Source organism: Danio rerio, chromosome 22 (genome assembly GCF_052040795.2).
Source record: "Danio rerio strain M-AB ecotype USA chromosome 22, GRCz13ab, whole genome shotgun sequence".
In the NCBI taxonomy this organism is placed as follows: Eukaryota; Metazoa; Chordata; class Actinopteri; order Cypriniformes; family Danionidae; genus Danio; species Danio rerio.
In genome coordinates, this window is record NC_141042.1 from 8,344,224 (window position 1) to 8,367,059 (window position 22,836).

General features: G+C 36.5%; 1 protein-coding gene across 4 annotated transcripts in view; it reads right to left on the bottom strand.

Annotated features, from left to right (window-relative positions):
* LOC103908669 (cell adhesion molecule CEACAM3) overlaps window positions 1–22,836 on the bottom strand; it is a 132,207-nt gene that overhangs the window by 92,840 nt on the left and 16,531 nt on the right. Inside the window, exons 8-13 of one of the 4 annotated variants that reach the window (XM_087303347.1) lie at window positions 22,132–22,434; window positions 12,070–12,375; window positions 11,437–11,736; window positions 8,035–8,349; window positions 7,145–7,447; window positions 4,497–5,934 (exon numbers count right to left, since the gene is read on the bottom strand). In XM_087303347.1, the coding sequence (XP_087159473.1) occupies window positions 5,828–5,934; window positions 7,145–7,447; window positions 8,035–8,349; window positions 11,437–11,736; window positions 12,070–12,375; window positions 22,132–22,434 (1,634 nt within the window). In that variant the 3' untranslated portion in view covers window positions 4,497–5,827. Of the gene's footprint in view, window positions 1–4,496; window positions 5,935–7,144; window positions 7,448–8,034; window positions 8,350–11,436; window positions 11,737–12,069; window positions 12,376–22,127; window positions 22,435–22,836 lie in introns of those variants that run through there. The other 3 variants (XM_087303346.1, XR_015521450.1, XM_087303351.1) reach the window with 3 other exon arrangements.

Genomic DNA, 22,836 nt, shown 5'->3' on the forward strand with positions numbered 1-22,836 from the left:
CGATGCCATTGTCCATCGCCGATAGCCCATAGACATCACAATGCTGAGCCAGCGTGATCCAACGCCCTGGCCCCATCGCAGCAGCAACCCGATCTCAAAAAATACACACTTAGTCCCTGTTTACACTAATGCATCTTAGTTTTAAAATGACATTTAAAAAACAATCCACGTTCACACTGGCGTTTCACCTAGTATTTCCTAACAGCCTTCCTTCCACACTAAACCACTAAAATTGCACATCACGAGACACACACATACACAGAGGCATGCACTGCAGCATATGCGCACATTGAGCTCCAGGCCATCAGCGGGTGCTTTGAGCACAAAACTCCAGAGAGCAGTGCACGCCGGATAGATTATCAAGCATGTGCTGCTGAATCGAGTCTCACTGTAGTTGTTAAGCATATTTACTTCATCTTGTCTCTAACGACTCTTCAGTCTTTTGAATCTATCAGGTAACGTGTCACAGTGTCAGTACACTGCTTTAATCTTTCGCTTTTACACTTGTACTTTGTAATTTAACCGAAACCCTTAGATACTGTTCATTGGTTGCTTTTGGTTGTGCACCTTTTTTACCAACCAAGTTTGTCAACGCCATTATAACGGCACAGATCACTCTTCAATGCAGAATTCTGTGTAAAAAGTAATTGACTGGTGGTAATTTGTGTGTAACATATCTTTATTTCTTTATGATTTGATTATTGGTAAAACAAAGACCATGCAGGTCAGGTAGTTTAAACAATAGACTACAAATTATTAATTTGTTATGAACTGATTAGTAAGTCATAAATAATTCACCGCCGCCTAGAACAACGATGGCATCGTCCATCGCAATGTTTCACATTAGACATCTTAAGATGCCAAATTGATTGACATCGCCCAATTCTACCTCTCAAGTTCACTGACGTATGTGGCAAGCCACTGGGCAAACTGGGGGTCAGCTGGTACCGTGAAAAGAACAGAGGCCGTTGGCGGCATCATACCGCCCCGTAGTGTTTGTTTTAAAGACGAAATGCAGCCATACGCACCTCTGGCTACATAAGTCGAGCTTTTTAGAAATGTATACAGCTCTATGTCTTTGCAATGAGCCTGTGTTGTTTAATTATGTATAAGATGTACATATTGTGTATATACAGTCAAAGTCTGAATTATAAGCCCCCCTGATTTATTTTTCTTTAATTTCTGTTTAACAGAGGTTTTTTCGAACACATTTCTAAACTTAATAGTTTTAATAACTCATTTCTAACAATATCTCCTTTTATCTTTGCCATGATGACAGTAAATAATATTTGACTATATATTTTTCAAGACCCTTCTATACAAGTGACATTTAAAGGCTTAACTAGGTTAATTAGCTTAACTAGGAAGGTTAGGGTAATCAGGCAAGTTATTGTGTAATGATGGTTTGTTCTGTAGATTATCTAAATAAAATATAGCTTAAAGGGACTAATAATTTTGACCTTAAGAAGGTTTATGAAAAAAGAATTAAAAACTGCTTTTATTCTAGCTGAAATAAATATTTTCAGACATAAAGGTACTGTGAAAATTTCCTTGGTCTGTTAAACATCATTTAGGAAATATTTAAAAAAGAAAAACAATGTGTGTTTAATTTAAGCAGCGAGTTTACATTTACATCAGCACTGAAATCGATATTTGTACAAACTTCATTTATTAAAATGTTTATTGGAACAATCTCCTGTTCTGAAATTTAAATTACCACACAAAGCCACAATTTAGTCTCATTATATTACAGAACAGAATGTTATTATCGTTGTTTTGAGTCAGGCAGCACAATGGCTCAGTGATCTGTAGTGTGTTTAATTTTATCATCAGACTTTATTACAGTATTTAAAGACTTCAATTTCTTCACCGAACTCTGATTAAATGTTTTTATTTTATTTTTTTATTTTTTATTTTTAGCATTACTGAAAACTAAAATCCTCAGTGATTCCAGAGATGAAAATGAAATGGTCTTCCCCCAATAATAACCTACTTTAAAAAAATGCATATCCATACAAAATACTCATTAAAAAATATATGCATTTTGATTTATGATGTGCATTCATTGTCTCTGTATTGTCTAAAATGGCCTGTTTGCTCCTGCTGGTGGATTTAGTAACTGCACTTCCTTCTTTGAATGTTTTTTTTTTATTATTTTTTTATGTATTTAAACCACATATACCTTTTTTCCCAGTGTAAGGTACAGTAAAATATAGCAGTAACACTAATGAAAGTGGGTGTTCATAAGACTGTCATTATACCTTTACAATCAGGATGTGACACATGAATGAATGTGAATGAGATTTTGTGCAAGCCTATAACAACTGTCAATAAATGCAATTCGCTCAGCTATGATATATTAAATGTAAAGATGGCTTTTTTATGACAACTTGACAAACAAAACCTCACAACCTGTTTTTGTCTTTATCATAACAACTAGATTTTACTTAATGTCTATTATTGGTTTTGTAAGTGTTATGTTCAAGAGTGACGCAGTGGCGCAGTAGGTAGTGCTGTGCTGGTTCGAGCTTCGGCTGGGTCAGTTGGCGTTTCTGTGTGGAGTTTGCATGTTCTCCCAGCATTTGCGTGGGTTTCCTTCGGGTGCTCTGGTTTCCTCCACAGTCCAAAGGCATGCTGTACAGGTGAATAGGGTAGGCTAAATTGTCCGTAGTGTATAAGTGTGAACGAGTGTGTGTGGATATTTCTCAGAGATGGGTTGCGGCTGGAAGGGAATCGGCTGCGTATAAACGTGCTGGATACAGACAGTTCATTCCGCTGTGGCGACTTTGGATTAATAAAGGGACTAAGCCGAAAAGAAAATAAACGAATGAATGAGTGTTATGTTCATTTTATGAGTCTAGATATGTGTCTGTCAACGTGGGATATAAAATAAATGATCCGTTTTTTTTTTACTATTATATTATAAAAATAAGTAAATAATTAAATGTAAAAAGAAAAGTTGAAAAGAAACAATATTTTTGACAGATATATCTATAATTTTTTCCCTACATTTAATTTCTTTTATTAATTTCGAGATTTATTTATGTCCACTGATTCATCTATAGATTTATTTATTTATTTATTTCTACATTTAAAGGTTTTTCTACACCATAAGGTTTCACTCTTATATCTTAACAAATAGGATCATATATATATATATATTGTTTAAATGTATTATTTAATTCGTTTGTATGTTTATTAATTTATTTTGTATTAGCTTTTGTTACCTTTCTTTGTAAATGTATTTATTTTTTATTTAGATTTAATTTAGCCATTCATTTGGCATTCCATAGTCAGCACACCTCTACTAATGACCTGCTTAAGTGCCAACTAGTGACTGAACACAGAAAACAAGTTATTTTAGGATGTAAAAGGTTTAAAATAGAAGCGGAAATTTCTAGTGTGTAACTATGTCATATTTTCTTCATCTATTTATGATAGTCTGATCATGTTTTTGGAACTGCTCATCCCTAAAAGCTCCTGTGAAGCTCTAATTTTCAGTAATGTTTAATCACGAGTTAACACTTTATTTAATTGATGCTTAATTTCCTTATGTCTGATAATATAAATGTATTTGAAAGCATCAAATATAAAAGCACATAGTTGTTTCTGTATGTTTTCAATGTGATTTAGAGTAATATATGGCTTATTTGATGCTGTTTTAGCATCCTCTAGTGCTTTTAATTGCTTTTTAAATGGTCCACCGATGAGCCTAAACATCATGACCACTGACCAGTCCCAATATAAATATAAAAATCATTAAATATACACTGAATGTGCAGGTGTGTAAAAGCGTTTAGATGTTCTTTCCCATTTACTGCTTGTGTGAAACTCAAACATTTTGTTCATCATTTGGGTTCAGTTCAGGTAACGTCTGTTTTTGAGCGTAAAATACAAAAAAATGCCGCTAATTAATGAATTAATTTTGAACTCAAATGACAGCTTCTGAATATAGCCGTTGTCTTGTTTTACAGATTCACACGTGAGAGTTCAGTACATTGGGTTTATTTTTTATCTGTTTACCAAAATGGTAACATTACATTCACCAAGATAAGTGATGACTATAATGAAATCACAATAGGCGTTTTATGCACAGATTTGAACAAAGGCCTTTATTACAAAACTGAATGTGTTGTTTTCTCCACCTCTGCTGCCATCTGGTGTTCAAAAAGATGAAGTTCATCAACAAAACCTTTTCTTGGCAAGAGATAAATGCAGTGAGTCTTAAGATTTATTATTGAAACACAACTGATCATTAACATATTATAATTTAGTTAAATTTCATATCAAAACTCAGTAAATAATTGAACTACCAATGATGTAGTCTCATGTCATCTTCAGATTAGTTTGGATTACTTTGAACAGGACTAGGCAATATTATTCACTTTTATGCAGCTTTTTCCCTTCAATCCCATTTCCCAGATTCACTCTACTCTAAAAACATGTTGTAGAAAACAGATTGTAAAAAAAACTAAATGAATACAATCCAACACAAATTTCACACAAATTTTCTTTATTATTTTTGGCTTGAATACCAATTGAATACATTTTCAAGCGTTTTGAGTGAAAACATTTGTTAGAAAGCAAAACTAGAAACAATAATCGTCCACTAAACTTGAGGACAGAAAGTTTCAGTAAGTATTCGACATGTATTCATTATGAACATGCAGTCGTCAAAAATGACCAACAGATTCATCAATAAATCAAAGGCAATTTCAACAGTGCGACGTCACTTCAGTAAGTGCTCGAGTTGAACAAGAGCTTCTTTAGTTAAAGGCTAATTTAAGTGCTTCAGCATAAATACAAAGTCCTTTATATACTAAATTTGACAGGCAGATCAGATTTACATAAGGAAGATTCACTTCAGAACAACATTTTAAAGCATAATAAAATGAGAGTGAAATAATAGACTCAATAATAGTAAATAATGAAAAGTATAAAGTTTAAATGAAAAGTAAAATACTGTAAATAAGAGTTACAGCTGATTAACTTCTTCAATAAACGTGTAACAATAATAGACTGAATAGAAGTCTGGCACTGATGGTCAAGATGTTTCTGAAATGTGGGTTTCATACCCGAGACCCAAAAACAGTGCCATTATCTGATATTGGTGTTAATTATTAAAATTAAAATACATCTAACGCAATGATTAGAGAAACACTGCTGTGGTAAAACGTATGATAAAAGCTGATCGCTGTCTACAATCACACTCAATCAAAGCTCTGAGAATTAAACTACTAACAGAATAACAGATATGATGAGTAACATTTATAAAATATGACTGTTTAAGCAACACACTTCCATCTTCATCTAAACACAGAATCTTTTTACACACACACACATGCACACACATACGTGCACGCACGAGTTTAACGGCTGATCAAACACAGGTTCATTTCTTACATTCACTAGACGGATTTTAGAAGCTCAGAAAAGCAGAAACATGATTTGTGGTTGTAGCTGGAGCTTTAAAAGTGCTATATAATGAAAATCTGGTTATACCTAGGAATAACTGAATAATAATGGCTGCGCACATGGAAACAGCCATACCTCATGAGCCTCAAACCTCATTGTTTCCTCGTTCTCTTGAAAATCTATTGGACTGTTAAGCTGCACACGGGATTATTAGTTAGCACGCTCTCAACATCTGCATGTACTTTAGGTCAAGTTCTTAATCAGTTTAAAGTTAAGTCAGCCAAAACACAGACTGTTACCTGTAGATATCAGAAAATAATTCAACTAACTAAATTAATTCACTATACAGTATGTCACATTTAAATGTTGATGATGTCACAGTGATTGGCTTTGGTGGGCGTGTCTTCTCTCATTAAAGTGAACTCATCCTCTCGTTCTCATACACGACATTCTGATCATCTTCATGCAACAATGGTGATTTTTCAGTCACTGAGTCCTTCACTTGGTTTCCTGTGGAATCTGAAACAGAGATGGATATTAAAAGGAGAAGATCTGAAAGGTTTTAATCATTTCTAAAAAAGCAAAAATAATGACAAAACTTACTATTAAATTTGTATTAAACATAAAGTGTCCAAGATCATTTGCAGAACACACAGTTGACAATATTTTGATTCTTTTGGATATAATCAGATCTTTTGGATATTTTAATAATTCGCTCTTAAAGCGGCCGCGCGGTCATGAGACGGACTGGGAGAATTCAAATTCTGAATTGAAACTTTTAAATACCTGAATCAATATTGGAGTTACTTTAGCATGCTGGAGGAAGGACGACACCATGGCTGAAGTATTACTGTTAGACAGGTGATGTTCTGTTTTGAAACTATTTTGTTAGATTGTGTTGTGTTATGAATGACTTATATGCAAAGACGTGATGTTCAGCCACTGAAATATCCTGGTGAAAGATTGATGTGATTATTTTTAGTTTCATAAGGTTCTTTGACAGCATCTATAATATAGATTTATATTTAGTTTAACAACAAAACACCAGTAAATAGCGCTATTCCGCCTATACCTGCTTTATTGAGCTGAAGTTGCTTTTATATTCACATTGGGTCATTTTTGAACAATGACAGTCTTCCTATACTATTTACCATGCTACTCTGAATATTCGCTCTGTAATAGCATGTAAGTGTGGCTGAGTAATTAATGTAATTCCTGCACGGTGCTGGCACTAACTGGCGAATGACATGAACTAGTGGGTTGTCTGTCGGCTGTTGTGACGCGGTGCGCGCGCTCGCAATTTCAGGGGGTGTGTCTGAATCACAGTCCCTCCCCGCTGTCCAAAGATAATATGCTAAGCGGTAAGCATTTTGGCAGATCACCTACTGCACCTTTAAGTAGTCTTCACAAGGTTAAGGTTGAAGATACGATGAACTCATTTTGTAACATACACAAAAAAGCTTTTTAGTTTCAGAAAGACCTGATGATTATGGTTAAGATTTCTTACAATATTGTCCAGTTTCACAACTAATTGTGTCTGCAGTGTTTGATTATGACTGGAATATGAAAACATTAATGATGTGGTTTAATAAGAGATCTTTATTCTTTAATCTTTCATCTGAACTGATTCAATCTTACTGGAGTCTGTACACTTTGAGCTGAACTACCAGCAGTAGAAAAGCAATGTATGAGGAAGACTTCATAACACTTAATGATTTATAATACTCACCACAGAGCGTAACAGTGAATGCATAGACATGGTCTGCTGTGCCGAAACTCTTTCTCATTAGTTGATAAAGGCCCTCATGCTCACGTCTGATGTTCTTGATGATCAGTGATCCATTACTTTTATCAACCTCCAGTCTGTCTCTGAATCTCCTATTAGGACCATTATATGGAAAGATCTGTCCACCTTCCACTTCAGCTATGGGAGACTCCTCACCTTCAAACCTCCATTCGATCTCATCAGTCTGTATATCTGCAGCACACTGTAGAACAGCTCTATCTCCCTCACAGAAAAAACTTGGCTCCCCTGCATATCACAGAATAAAAATTAAAAAAACACTATAAGAAGAGATTCAGTAAAATATTGTCAGATACAATGAGGCAGAAATATTCTGCATATATAAGAATAAGAACAAACTGTAGATGCAAATAAAACATGTTAATAACTATACAATATGGACAAAACAATATTTTAATAAAAGAATATAACTGGATGTACTTTATCCCTTACTTAAAGGGATAGTTCACCCACAAATTAACATTTACTCACTATTTACTCTCCTTCGAGTAGTTCCAAACCTTTATGAGTTTCTTCCTTCTGTTAAACACAAAACAAGATATTTTGAAGAAAACATTGTATAAGCATTGACTTTCATAGTAGGAAAAAAACAATATGGAAGTCAATGGATACCAGCTTCAAAATATCTTCAATTGTGTTGAACAGAAGGAAGAAACTCTTTTGGGTGAACTATCTTTTTAATCTGCATGGTCAATTATTCACTCTAATCATGACTGGAGCAAAGAAAACACAAAATGAATGACATTACACTAACACACTATATTAACTCTTAAAATTCAGTGTAAATCAGTTTTTTAAAAGCACAAATGACTCACCTTTGATAAGAACACTGAATTTCTTTTCAGTGGTTCCACTTCTGCTGATGATCTTCAGCTTATATTCTCGTATGTCTACAATAGTGATGTTGTTGATGGTCAGAGATCCAGTCTTCTCATTCAGCACTAGTCTGTGTCTAAATCTCTCATCGTGGTATGTTATCTTTCTAGCTCCTCTGGTCATTTTAGCAATTAGACGGTCTTGATCTCCAATCATCCACTGTATTTCATTATTTCTCTGTATTTCAATATAAGGTTTTAGTGTGACAGATTCTCCTATCTTTCCGTCAATAAGGAGCTCTTCATGTATGATAGCTGCAAAAAAACATTTACAGATCAACATGTCAATGAGTTTTTTCTCAGAGAGCAGAAGCCTATGGTGACTGAATTACAGGATTAGCTTCACACCGATCATCATCTTTCTACGTAAACTCATTGATCCTGAGTTTATAAGTGCACGCACATGCAAACAGCCAATCATGTGCCTTGAAACAAAGATATTTTACATTGCATGTAAAAATGTAATTGACAACTAGCAAGAGGGCAAGCACCATTCACAGGCAAAGATAATAGGGTTAAAATAAGAATTTATACTCTTAATTTATACAGCATTATGAAAAGAGCTGTTGATGAAAAGAGGAGAGCTAAAAGGAAACAGCTTGCTTTATATGTGTAAGTGAAGATGTAAAGCAGGGATGTCAAACTCTATCCCTGGAGGGCCGCAAGCCTGCACAGTTTAGTTCCAACCCTGTTCCAACACTTACCTGTAGGTTTCAAACAAGCCTGAAGGACTCAATTAGTTTGATCAGGTGTGTTTAATTAGGGTTGGAACTAAACCGTGCAGAGCTGCGGCCCTTCAGGAATTGAGTTTGACATCCTTAATGTAAAAAGTATAGACCTTTTTCATAGAATGCAAAATTATCCATGATGCTTTGTGTGTATGGCTAAGGAGGATGCTTCAAACTTCCGGTCGGCAGCTTGATGTGTATAAAGAGTCACATTTGGACAGCAGTAAACAACGGTTTTATTCTACTTTACTTGCTTTTAAAGGGCACCTATGGTGAAAAATCTACTTTTCAAGCTGTTTGGACAGACATGTAAGTATAGTGTACAGACCGTCATATTGGGCTGATATAAACACACCCAGTCCATTTTTTTTTATTTAACAACATAAAAACGGTGGACCAATTGAATCGGTGTTTAGATCGACTGCAACTTGACGTAGGAGTGCGGTCCCCCCGCTCAATATTGATTGACAGGCACGTCACCAAGTTTGTTGATTCACGTCCGCCATTTTCAGCATGAGTCAAAGCGATGTCACTAAAGGAACACCCTTGCTCTATTTTTAGATGTAAGGCTCATTGGGCTCAACACAAGATCAATAATCTCCACATGATCGCTCTAATCAGAATTATTGTTTGCACCTTTTGGTAGGTTCGCAAACGTGTACTTTTCATTGCATATACCTTAAACTTTAGCCGTTCACATTTCTCACGTTCACAGAAGCTCCCTGTGACCTTAACTAGGTGCAGCTCGAAAAGTGAAAGTACGTTGCCTCGTGTGTGCGTCCCTCCATTGGGAATAAAATAACGAACTTGCCTGCAGGTCGCACACCAGCAGCGCCGTCGCCCACGCAGCGCCATGCATTTTAGAATTTTAAACATAGTTTTCTATCAGGGTACACACACCGGCAATTCAAGTCGGCAGCTGTCCGCAGCGCCCAGCCACAATTCGGGACACTTCATGTTTCTGCCCCGCCACAGAGCGACATCTGAATAGTTTCGTTTTAAATAACATGTAAATGTGAGTGTCTGAGTGTGTTGTGTCGAGGCTCTGGTGCCTTAGTCAAAGTTAATTCAGTGTGCGTGGTTATTATTCTCGGTGTACAAGCTCGACACTTTAAACTAGCACACAGTTGGCTGTAAAAACTAGACAAAGACACAAATGATTGTGTACTCTCTGCTTGGTCTGTGTCCGAGTCGTACATGTACAGCTGAATGCTCATCCTCTCACTCAGTTTGCTTCTCTCTCTGTCTGCCTGCCTGTTGCAAACACAGAGCGGAAGAGCTCTTGGCTCCGCCCCCTTGTTATATTTGACGGAATTTAAAACTAATTTTCATGTGTAGCAACACACCCCTAAAACAGCGAGCTGTGTACACGCCCCCAAAATAACACGTTTGAACACATTAAAATTAAAAAAATCTGAACTGTGTGTTGAACTGAACCTAAACTGGCACACTCAGAAGAACCATAATATTAATATTAAATTTTAAAAAGGGGTAAACTATGTGCCCTTTAATGTCTTTGAACTAATACTGCTGTCGATCAGCACCACCTCCTGGACTGATTATTTAAAAGATGCGATCTTATGGGAATTAAAAACAGCTGCAAGTGATTTCAGCTTATCATCAAACAGCATCTGTGCCATATAAACGGAGCTTCGTCATCGCTAAAGTCATAATTTTCTCTTTTTTTCAAATATATAACCAACCCAAACCCAAATATTCATCATAATGTTTTACACACGCACTTTCACAATCTAAGTTTTGGATCACAAAAACAATACATAAGCCACTCAAAACAGAATTGACACCCATTTTGGATCAAGATTTACCAGTTGTAAACTATGTAAACTGAAGTTCTAAGCATCCTACCGGAAGACGCTGGTCACTATGGCACCCTCCATACAGCAACGAAGAAAAAGGTCTATAGCTGATAATGTGTACTGTATAGGTATACAGAGACTACAAATTTAAAAAAAAAAAAAGAAAATAATATAAAAATAATAAACACTACAATAGCAAATGTCTACTGGATTACAAATATAATAATTATACATTATCTCAAATAATTATAATAAATAAAAAACCTCATTAAAATCATCTGATTTAATATTTAAAAGTGACCTTTAATTTGCAGCAAGAGGATTAGGAGTGGCTTCATTGCATCATAGATGTGTCAAAGTTGATTGCTTACAGTCTCTAAACCAGAACATATCCTGCCCCAGAGAAGGTTAGCCATGTAGTGCAAGATAACATGAAAACAAAGAGTGATCTAAGCTGAGCTACCTTCATGGTACTTAAATCCAGAATTGGTGCAAACCAAACTTAAATTTAACTTGCTAGCCAGCTAACCTGCCTTTACGGTACAGGCCTCTGATCAATATAACAGAATATAAATTCTGCTGGAAGAAACAAAATCCAGAACTGAAACTGAATCTTAAATATTTTAACAGGTGTAAAAACCATGAGATCAGGATTATATACAAATGCTAAATACTGCAGTGACAGAGCACATCTCATCTGTATATCCTAGAGTTTAAGACCATTAAATCACAGAAAAAAAATGTTTCATGAGGAAACACTGAGATGATCACTGCACTGAAAGACACGAGATCCTCACCGTTAATGTAAACAGTGAATGTCTTGTACGTGGCTTCTCCTCTGCTGATGATCTTCAGTTTATAAAGTCCAGCATGTTCATCTCCAATGTTATTGATGGTCAGAGATCCAGTCTTCTCGTCCATCTTCAGTGTGTCTCTGAATCTCTCATCAGGATATATTATCTCTCTGGTGTTGCCAGTCATTTTAGCAATCAGATCATTTTGAACTTTAAACAGCCACTGTACCTCATCCTCTCTCTGTATTTCAGCATCAGCCTTAAGAGTGACAGATTGTCCACAACTCACTAACATTTCCTCCTCTTCGTGTGTGACAGCAACACAGAAAAACAGAAAGAAAAGGATGGCATTAGCTCAAGCAGACAGTTTTCTGTGTTTCGACTGAGATAAAAACTTACAGTACAAGATCTGCTATAAATAAAAATATCCACGATAAATACTGCTTAAGGCAACATCCAGAACTGACGTTCTCATCATGTGCAGAAACGGCTAGCTAGATCATGATTATTCATAAACACTAAATACTGCAGTGACACGAGTTTTAGATGATTAAACCACAGAAAAAAGATTAAAAAATAAAAATACATGTGGAAGAACAGTGATGATCACTGCACAGAAAGACTGCAGATACTCACCTTTAATATGAACACTGAATTTACTGTTTGAGGTTCCTCCGCTCCGCTTGATTATCTTTAACCTATAATCACCAGTGTGTTTACGTCTGATGTTCTTGATGGTCAGAGACCCAGTCTCCTTGTCCAGCTCCAGGCAGTCACTGAATCTCTTTTTAGGTCCACTATATGTCTCTCCAATCCCTTCAATTATTTCAGCTATTAGGAAGTTTTCATTGCTAAACCACCACTGGATCTCATCACCTTCAAGTAGTTTAGTTTCAGTCTTTAAAGTCACATTTTCTCTCTCTGCTGTATTTATTTTTTTTTCTTCATGGGACACAGAAGCACATGAAAAGAGAGAAAATAGATTGTAATGAGTCAGTAAAGCTTCACTGGACATGAAGAGACAAAAACTGTCAGCAAGAACAAACTGCAACTTTTAATGTCAATGTTACATGTTAATAATCTTTCATAATTTGAATGACTTTATAAACCATCTGCAGCCATTTACAATAATGTATTGAATGATTCGGATTTTTGCTTTCCAATCCGTCTCATCATGGACCAACGTTTATCCTTTTCTCATCATCTTGTTTCTCATAATTTTTTTTTTATTAAACATAATTATTCGATTATTTGAATGAGTATTTAACTGTGAATTGATTTTAATTAAAGAATAAGTTAACACATTGCTTAATATAATAATGTTTAGTGCTTTTGCCTGTTTCTTTAGAACTATTTTCAGAAGCCACCAAACTGTGTCAGAGGTCACGGAGAACTTGAGTGGAACTGAGGGCTGAGCACTGGAATCAACTGTTTCTATTGTTATTTCTAGTAGTTAATACTATCTAAAATGTCTAAAGTGATTTTGCTATTTTTACGGTTACTTCTTTTTAAGTGATTCCACTTTTATTCATAATAGAATTTGTATAGTAAGAATATAACTGCCTGAATGTAGATTATACCGGTTTTTAACCAGTTTTGATAAAGACGGCTGAGAGTACACTCAGCCTTGGATATGAAACAGATTGTTCTTTAAGTGTGTGTGTTCTATTAGATTTGTAAGAGGCTAAATTATCATATGCATTTGTTTATATAACAAAACATGTCTTTTTGACTCAAGAAGGTCCATACTGACTACAAAGGCAGATACTGATAAGATCAGGGCCTGTTGTGTGGACTTTGGGGGTTTTATGATGTGGTCATATGTCGATTGGTCAGTTTGAATGTCTCAGCGTTTGGGCTTTAGTCACATGGTCAAGAAAGATACAAAATAGGTTGTAAACTCAGGCTCTGTCTCTTTTCCTGCCCCCTCTTTTCCTGCTCTGCTCCTCTCCTCCTCTCCTCCTCTGGAGTCTATCTCCGTTGACTCTACTGCAATCAGGCCAACTTCTGAGCCTGCTCTCTTTGTCTCTCTCTCTCCCTACCCCTGTGTCTGTCCATCTAACTCTGGTACCATAATTTTACATTTAAGCTGGGTACAATTTATATCATATGTTTTATCATTTCATATAAATTATCATTTTATACAGTTATTTTGTAATTAATTCAGTTGTAACCATAGAGAATTATTGTCATTATATCATCTCATTTTTAAGTATTTGTGAATTACTTTTGATTTAACATGAACACTTAATTATTTCATATTGCAATACAATACAATCACATAATATCAACGCTCTCCCACATTTATAGTTATTAATACCGCCCTTATTTCCGTTTTTGGTATGAGATTGCAGAAGAATGGTTTGACTAGAAATGTACAGTTTTTTACCATCATGCTGATAAATTTTTAGTCGCTCGGCAGAACTACAGTTCGCACAGCTGTGGTTAAAACCACATTCTTACAGAATCTTCGATCCCACTTTATATTAAGTGTCCTTAACTACTATGTACTTACATCAAAAAATAAATACAATGTACTTACTGTGTTCATAATGTATTTGAGAACACTTGTGGTGCTCTTGAGTTGGAATAGGTATAGGGTTATGGACAGGTTTGGTGGTGTGGGTAGGTTTAAGGGTGGGTTAAGGTGTAGGGAATGGTCAGCAGTGTATTTAAAAATGTAATTACAGAAGTTAATTACAGATGTAAATATATAAAGGAATTTAATCAAGCATAAGTACACAATAAATACATGTATTTACACAATAAGCACATTGTAACAAACCTTTAATTCCTGTGTAAGTACATATTAGTTAAGGCCACTTAATATAAAGTGGGACCGAATCTTCTAACAATATTTTGTACTTTTTCCTCACAAATTTATAATTTAGGATGTATAAAAAAAATTCATGTAACATTAACAATTAATTGCTTTTCTCCTTCTTGTAGTTTGCGAGGGCGTACTCTCACTATGTACAGTTGCCTTGAACCAGGCCAAAGCACGCTTGTACTCCTTCCCATCTCCCTCTACGTGCTGCACTCGCATTACATTCGGGCCTGGGCACGCTTACGTCATCAATGATGCGCTGGTCAGAAGCGCTCTCGCTCAGCACAGTGGAGATTTCTTCAGTTATATCGTTGTTTAAGTCGTTTGATATGCAGTGACACAGTCAAATATTTCGCTGAACAGATCAGCCACTTTCGGCACTCATAAACAATCATAAAGTCCTCGTGCTGCAGGAATTAGGAGGTTTGCTTAAAGATTTCGGCCTTCGGCACATTTAGCATTTTTGGCCTTGCACTTTGCCAGGGTCGGCCAAGTAAACCGTGCCTGAGCCCGATTCAGAGCACTCACACTTCTCAAACAATCCGGGAAACGGGCATGGGCAAGGGTTCGGATAGCATAGTGTGAGTAGGCCCTTAAAGGGCCATGAAACCCCCTGTTTCAGGAGGGTGTTTTCACACCTCTATTTTGGAAAAAAGTCAGGAAAGTGGGTGTGTCTAGCTCTGTTTAGGTGGGAGTGTCGGGGGAGGGAAAGAGGGAAGGCTTTGAATAAAAGTGGGAGTTACCGTTTGGGCACATGCTAATTTTCACCGAGCCTAAACACACAGACGCAGGGGAGAAAGACAGTGACTGTGTTTAATGGCAGTAACACTGTGGAATGTTTAATACCGCACATTGTATAAGAGAAAAAAAACTCTGCATTTCTCTGTAACTCAGATGCACTCGGTAGTTCAGAAAGCCATGTGTGTGTAGACTATGCTGTAACAAAGTACAGCGAAAATTCAACACGACGGTCAGTAATAGTTTAATTGCGGTGCTGACATGTTTACACTCAGAGAGCAGCATTTACAGAGCATCTTTCAGCCCATTATATTGTAGTGATATTAACGCCCTGTAAACTTTAGTAACTTGGAAATCATTTTGACTAAGGCCTGTTTTTAAACACTGAAAGAGTACTGCTGATGATACGAACTAACTTTGCCATCTGAATAAACAAACAAAGACCACTAATCGCTTACCAAATCTGTAGAGACGGGACAATCAACACCAATTGGAGCCGCGTCTTTTTTAAAAGGAGACAAGCGGCAAATCCAAATTTCACCATTTTCAGATGGGAAAAGCTCTCGGGTAAAAAATGTTCTGTATAAACGCACTGTTGTCACGTGCACTGTAATCCACACGTGAGTCCACCTGCGCTCTCATAGCGGGAAAATGAAAACAAAACCTTTGTTGCAGCACATTTAAAGATTAAACACTCATGAACAGTGTCACCAAACAGTTCTTGTACTTCCACTCCACTTGTTTGCCATCTGAACACAGTTTTAGGTAAAAACAGTTGCGCCTCATATGCAATAGAGCATGCTGATTGGTTTGAGCCAAGTTTTCTCATGAATGAATGTTGCACACTCAGAGATGTCACAAAGTACTCCCAGGTACAGACAGAAAATCTCGACGCTGGAATACACACAATGATCTAATCGCAGTGACGCAGCTTAAAAATATTTGTTTCAAACCGGCTAAAATCTGTGGTCTTTGATTGTCAGCGCTTAATGCCACAGCAATCAGATTATCTCTCCAATAAAGTTCTGTCAGTTTCAGAAGATTTCAGACACCCAGCGTGAGATTAGCTGTGATCAAAGAACCAATAGGAGCATGTAATCTGACGACTAAGTTTAAACCTCCAAATGTTTCCCTCTGCTTTTATGAGTGAAGTGTTGTTTTTTATTTAGTTTATTTATAGTAAAGCACACTTTGGTAGTTGTAAAATGCTTTATAAATAAAAGTTTGAATGGAATTGAATATTAATGTACACCATATTACTAAACTAGTCTTTAAGTTCTTCTAAACCTGTATAGGCTCTAAACCTGTGTGGCTTAATACAGCTTTACAGAAAAGTATGAAAACATTTACAATTGTCAAAGTTTTGATTATTCTTTGTTTGAATGTTTGTAATTATACTGCTGCTTCCTTCTTAAAACCTAAAAAAAATCTGAATAAAAGTTACAGAAAAAAATAGAAACTTAATTTTTTGATAATGAATTTTGGAAAATATTTTTTTTATTAATAAACGCGTATGGCTTTATACATATTTAATATTATATTTGCAATAAAATCACAAACATTTTGCTGAAATGGTCTTGAGAAAGGCCAGTGTCAAAACATATGAACCGAAGATTCTAATGTTCATAGAAATTGAAAAGGCAAACACACAGTTATTGAGTGAGTTCAAAGAAAAGTAAATATGAGCTGCATAATGTTGCTTATTACAGTGAACACTAGACAGGGGTCACTGCTGAATATGTGAACAGCAAACAGACTTTAGGAGATTATTACCCCAGTAACTTTAGCAGTGAACACTGGTGTCAAAATAATATTACGATGAGCTAAAAAACCTCACATAAATAAAGAGCATTACATAAACTTAGATAAATGAATTATATAAATCAAAGTCTGAGACAATATAGAAGGGAATAAAATAGGTTTCTATAAATTTGTAATGAACTATAAATGGATTCTTTCATTCAAAATCCACATCATTTAGGTCACAACTTCATATTAAATCATTATAACCATTTTCTTTATATAATATACTATGCATCTTCATATAGTCAAGTGTTCATTCATTTTCTGTCGGCTTAGTCCCTTCAGGGGTCGCCACAGCAGAATGAACCGCCAACTATTCCAGCATATGTTTTACACAGCGGATGCCTGTCCACCCGCAACCTAGTACAGGGAAACACCCACACACACTTGCATTTACACACACAATCATACACCACAGCCAATTCAGTTCCCCTACAGCCCATGTATTTGGACTAGGGAAAATGGAGCACCCGGAGGAAACCCATGCCAATAGTGATGGGAGAACAGGCAAACTCCAACTGACCCAGCCGAGACTAAAATCAACAACCTTTTTGCTGTGTGCTAACCACTAAGCCACCGTGCTACCAAACAATATTTTAGAATTGTCAAACAATATTTAAATATTTACAATATTTTTACATGTTGCCATATCTATCTATCTATCTATCTATCTATCTATCTATCTATCTATCTATCTATCTATGCCTTCGTGGGCTTTCACCTACTGGAGGGGGTAGGCGGGTCTGTGACCAGCGCCCCATGGCTGCAGGACCAGATGGCTGCCCGCCCTCATCGGACTATATCCTCACCCCCTGTGGCAATGTTGTGTCTTGTCTTTGTGTTTATGTGCTTGGTTGCTGGGGCTTTCTCTCTCTCTCTCTCTCTCTCTCTCTCTCTCTCTCTCTCTCTCTCTCTCTCTCTCTCTCTCTCTCTCTCTCTCTCTCTCTCACTCACACACACACACACACACACACACACACACACACACACACGCACACGCACACACACACGCACACGCACACACGCACACACACACATATATATTTTTATAAATATATACATACAGTATGTCACAAAAGTAAGTACACCCCTCCCATTTCTGCAAATATTTATATAGTGTTTAATAGTAGTCAGTGTAAAGTGTGTATAGCAGTGTAAATTTATTGTCCTCTCAAAATAACTACAAATACAGCCAATAATAGCTGAACCCTTGGCAACAAAAGTGAGTACACCACTAAGTGAAAATGTCAAAACTGAACACAATTAGTCCCTTTTCTTTCCCTGTGTCATGTAATTCATAAGTGTTACACTGTCTCAGGTATCCACAGATAGCAGGTGAGTTAAATTTGGAATGAAAGCTTTTCCACTCTCTCAACCAGGTTACTGAAAGTTCAACATTGCACCTCATGGCAAACAACTCTCAGAAGACCTGAAAAACAAATTGTTGCCTTACATAAAAGATGGCCTAGACCATAAGACGATAGCCAACACTCAGACTACTCAGGCCCAGACCATTTAGTGCTTTAAGAGGACAGGTTCTTCCCAGAACAGGCCTCGCCATGGTTAGCCAAAGAAGCTGAGTGCACGTTCTCAACAACACATCTAAAGATTGTTTTTAAAAAACAGATGGATGAGTTCTTCCAGCATTGCTGCGGAGATTGAAAATATGGGAGATCAGCCTGGCAGTGCTCAGATCGTACGCCGCACACTGCATCAAATTAGTCTGCACGATTGTGGTCCTAGAAAGAAACCTCTTCTAAAGACGATACAAGAAAGCTCGCAAACAATTTGCTGCAGGCATGTAAACTAAGGACCAGGATTACTAGAACCATGTCCTGTAGTCTAAGACTAAGATAAACCCATTTGGTTCAGATGGTGTCAAGTCTGTGTGGCAGCAAACAGGTGAGGAGTACAAAGACAAGTGTGTCTTGCCTATCATTAAACATGATGGTGGGAGTGTCATGATCTGGGGCTGCATGAGTGCTGCTGACATAAGGGAGCAACATTTCATTGAGGGAAGCATAAATTCTAACAAGTACTGTGACATACTGAAGCAGTTCTCTCAGGAAACTGGACTGCAGAGCAGTGTTCCAGTATGATAATGACCCCAAACACACCTCCAGGATGACCACTGGCTTGCTAAAGAGGCTGAGGGTAAAGGTGATGGACTGACCAAGCATGTCTCCAGACATAAACCCCATAGAACACCTCTGGGGCATTCTGAAAAGGAAGGTGGAGGAGCACAAGGTGCCAAAATGTCCACCACCTCCATAATGTTGTGATGGAGGAGTGGAAGAGAATTTCAGTGGCAACCTGTGAAGCTCTGGTCAACTCCATGCCCAAGAGAATTAAAACCATGCTGGAAAATGATGATGGCCACACAAAATATTGACATTTTACATTTTCACTTAGTGGTGTACTCACTTTTGTTGCCAGGGTTTCAGCTATTATTGGCTGTATTTGTAGTTATTTTGAGAGGACAATAAATTTACACTGCTATACACACATTACACTGACTACTATTCATTGTGTCAAAGAGTAATTTCTACAGTGTTGCCCTATGAAAAGATTTAAATAAATATTTGTAGAAGTAGGAGGGGTGTACTCACCTTTGTGACATACTGTTTTAATATATATATATATATATATATATATATATATATATATATATATATATATATATATATATATATATACACACACACACACACACACATACACACACATACACACGGTTCCAGATCCAGACTGATTACACTCTCACAGCTGAAGCCACTCACACAATGATTATTTGGACAATTTAAACCCCTCTGTTCCACACATATGATGCTGAGTATTGTTAAGCTGTTGCTGTCCTTACGCAAGCGGTTTTTCCTGTTGCCTGTGTTTTTGACTTTTGGACTGATTCGCATTTCCACTATCGGGCCAGTGCGAGCCAGAGCTTTTATCGGCCAATCACCCGGGAGGTTAAGCAGTGAGGCCGAAATCATGTCGCGTTTCCACTGTCGGGCTAGTAGCTCGCAGCACATCACGCTAACCACACCCCCAGAACATCCCCCGGATTGAACATCACTCAATCCACCTACTTCAGCGGGAATCAGGCAGATAAAGCACACCACATCATCATGAAACTATTCGCCGACCGACTGTTGGCATCGAATTCCAGTGGTCTTGCCAATAACAGAGGGACCCAGTGCAGGGAGCAAACACATCCATAATATAAAACCACATATATAAAATTCTCCGTTAATAACTAGATATAAAATGTATTTTATAACATCCTAAGTTAGACAGACCCTGTCCAACATTCATCCCAAATGCTCCGGAGAGAACTAAAACATAAACTTTTCCCTATAGGCTTTATGACACTTAATAGGTGATTCCCTTTAAAGATGTTGCTTATTATATCTTAAGTAAAGGAAAGTGTTTAGTGTTTCAGCACTTAAGAGCAGCACGTAATAAAGCCTATATTTCCTTGCGCTCAGGAGCTATGCACTAATAAAGCTGTTCATGAATTTAAAATTTACTTTTCAATTTTACCACATCATATAAAAACATACACACGTTTAAGGACACAGAACACATTTTGAACTTGCAGTTTTCCCCGATGCATCTGTAAAGTGCTGCGCAGCTGCAGACAGAAAAAAAGGTCGTCTAGTTTCTGCTTTCACTCACCCCGAAAATGCTCTGTTTGCATGATTTGATTAATATCATCGTATCCAAATACTTCATAAATAATGTTTAAAACATTCTCTGGTCTTTATTGTTTTTAGAAAATATCTAAAAATCTTTTTTTTTCAGAGAGGCTTTTGAAAAATGAAAGTTTAATGGCTTTAAAACAGTTCGATATAGTACCTAATTGTTAAAGCTAGCTTTTGTTAGTTTTATATTGGTTTATTTTTTTTTTATGTGATTTTATTATATCTGATATTTGTAATTCTTTAAATTATTTCAATATAGCTTAGGCTATTTTATCTAGATATGACACAATTGTTTTAAGCTTACAAAAGTGGACACGAAATTTGTAAAGTTTAATGTCTTTCTGTTGTATTCATATTATCTCCGAAATAAATAAAAACAATAAAAAACAAAAGAATAAAGCCGCACGGCATCAACAGAGCTATGAAGGGAGCGCTCTTTTCCTCGGTCTCACACACACATACAGGCATCTAAACGAGCACAAAAACACATTTTAAACTTGACAAATACCTTTTACTGTCTGCTGTGTCTTTAATATGGTGTAAAGATTATTATGCATTATTGAAACATCAAGGAGGAAGCAGCAAAGAAAAGTCACTTATAAATTAAAACTACTTTATTATTTTATGCAACAGCCTTACATTTAAAAGAGAAACATAAGGCCGATCATACGCAAAAAGACCCCAGCCTATAATTAGTTCCAGATGTTTTCTTTCCCTTATTTATTTATTTATTTATTTATGTGTTTGGCGCATGTACTCGTGTGCAATCGGAAAACTGTCCCCGCCTCTCCTTTCACTCCGCCTCGAAGTCCCGGCTGGCCTTCTTTGGCCCAAGGCATTCGGCAGGCCGAAAAAAAGGCCGGGCGCTGGCCCCAAGAAAGCCCCGATTTGGCTCGCTTAAGCCCCGGAAGTGACAGTGGAAACGCGACTGGCCTTGGCTCGCTCGCTTTAGGCACGATAGTGGAAATCTATTATCGTGTTTTGACCCTTTTCTGCCTGCCCCTAATCTTTTGCCTGTTTTATTGGATTTTGCTTCTGGATTGCCTACTACACTGTTTATGCTGGTATTTGACCTTTGCCTGATTGACCATTCTTATAATAAAGCTGCATTTGGAACTACCCCAGTTTGTATTGCATCCCTTCGCAACAATAGGTGTTTAGGCACTTATTCTTTCCACTGAAATTAACATGGCATTAACTATATTTATGAACACAAAAAAAACATGCAAACTCTATGTAAAGTTTATTAATATGAGGCATTAAAGTATTTAAATACTTCTAAACACAGATTCTGTCATTTATATTGACTTCTGACTGGCATCTAGTGACAAAGTCTACATTTTATTTCAACGATGAGACTATATGACTATAAAAACACAAAACCAAATAAAAACAAACAATCACAATTCAGTCAAGAAAAATTGTGAAATGGTTATCTTAACTAAATCATCTAGACTAAAACCTCAATAAACTGAAGGAAGACGCAAAGTCTTGATGGTCATGTTCACAGCTAATTGTGTCTGCAGTGTTTGATTATGACTGGAATATAAAAACACTAATGATGTGGTTTAATAAGAGTCGGTACACTTTTGGAAGACTTCATAACACTTAAAGACTTATAATACTCACCTCTGACAAAAAGATTGAATGCTTTGACACTGTCTCCTGTGCTGGAACTCTTTTTCATTAGTTGATAAAGCCCCACATGCTCATGTCTGAAGTTCTTGATGATCAATGATCCAGTTCTTTCATCAACCTCCAGTCCGTCTCTGAATCTCATATCAGAACCATTATATAGAAAGATCTGTCCACCTTCCACTTCAGCTATGGGAGACTCCTCACTTTTAAACCTCCATTCAATCTTATCAGTCTGTATATCTGCAGCACACTGTAGAACAGCTCTATCTCCCTCATTGAAAAATACTGGATCCCCTTCATGTCACAGAACAGAAAAAAAAAATTTAGTAAAATATTATGGGATACAATGAGGCAGAAATATTCTGCATATGTAAGAATAAGAACAAACTGTAGATGCAAATAAAACATGTTAATAACTATACAATATGGACAAAAAATATTTTAATAAAAGCAGATAACTGGATGTGCTTTATCCCTTACTTAAAGGGATAGTTAACCCACAAATTAACATTTACTCACTATTTACTCTCCTTCGAGTAGTTTCAAACCTTTATTAGTTTCTTCCTTCTGTTAAACACAAAACAAGACATTTTGAAGAAAGCATTGTATAAGCATTGACTTTCATAGTAGGAAAAAAAATATTTAAGTCAATGGATACCAGCTTCAAAATATCTTTAATTGTGTTGAACAGAAGGA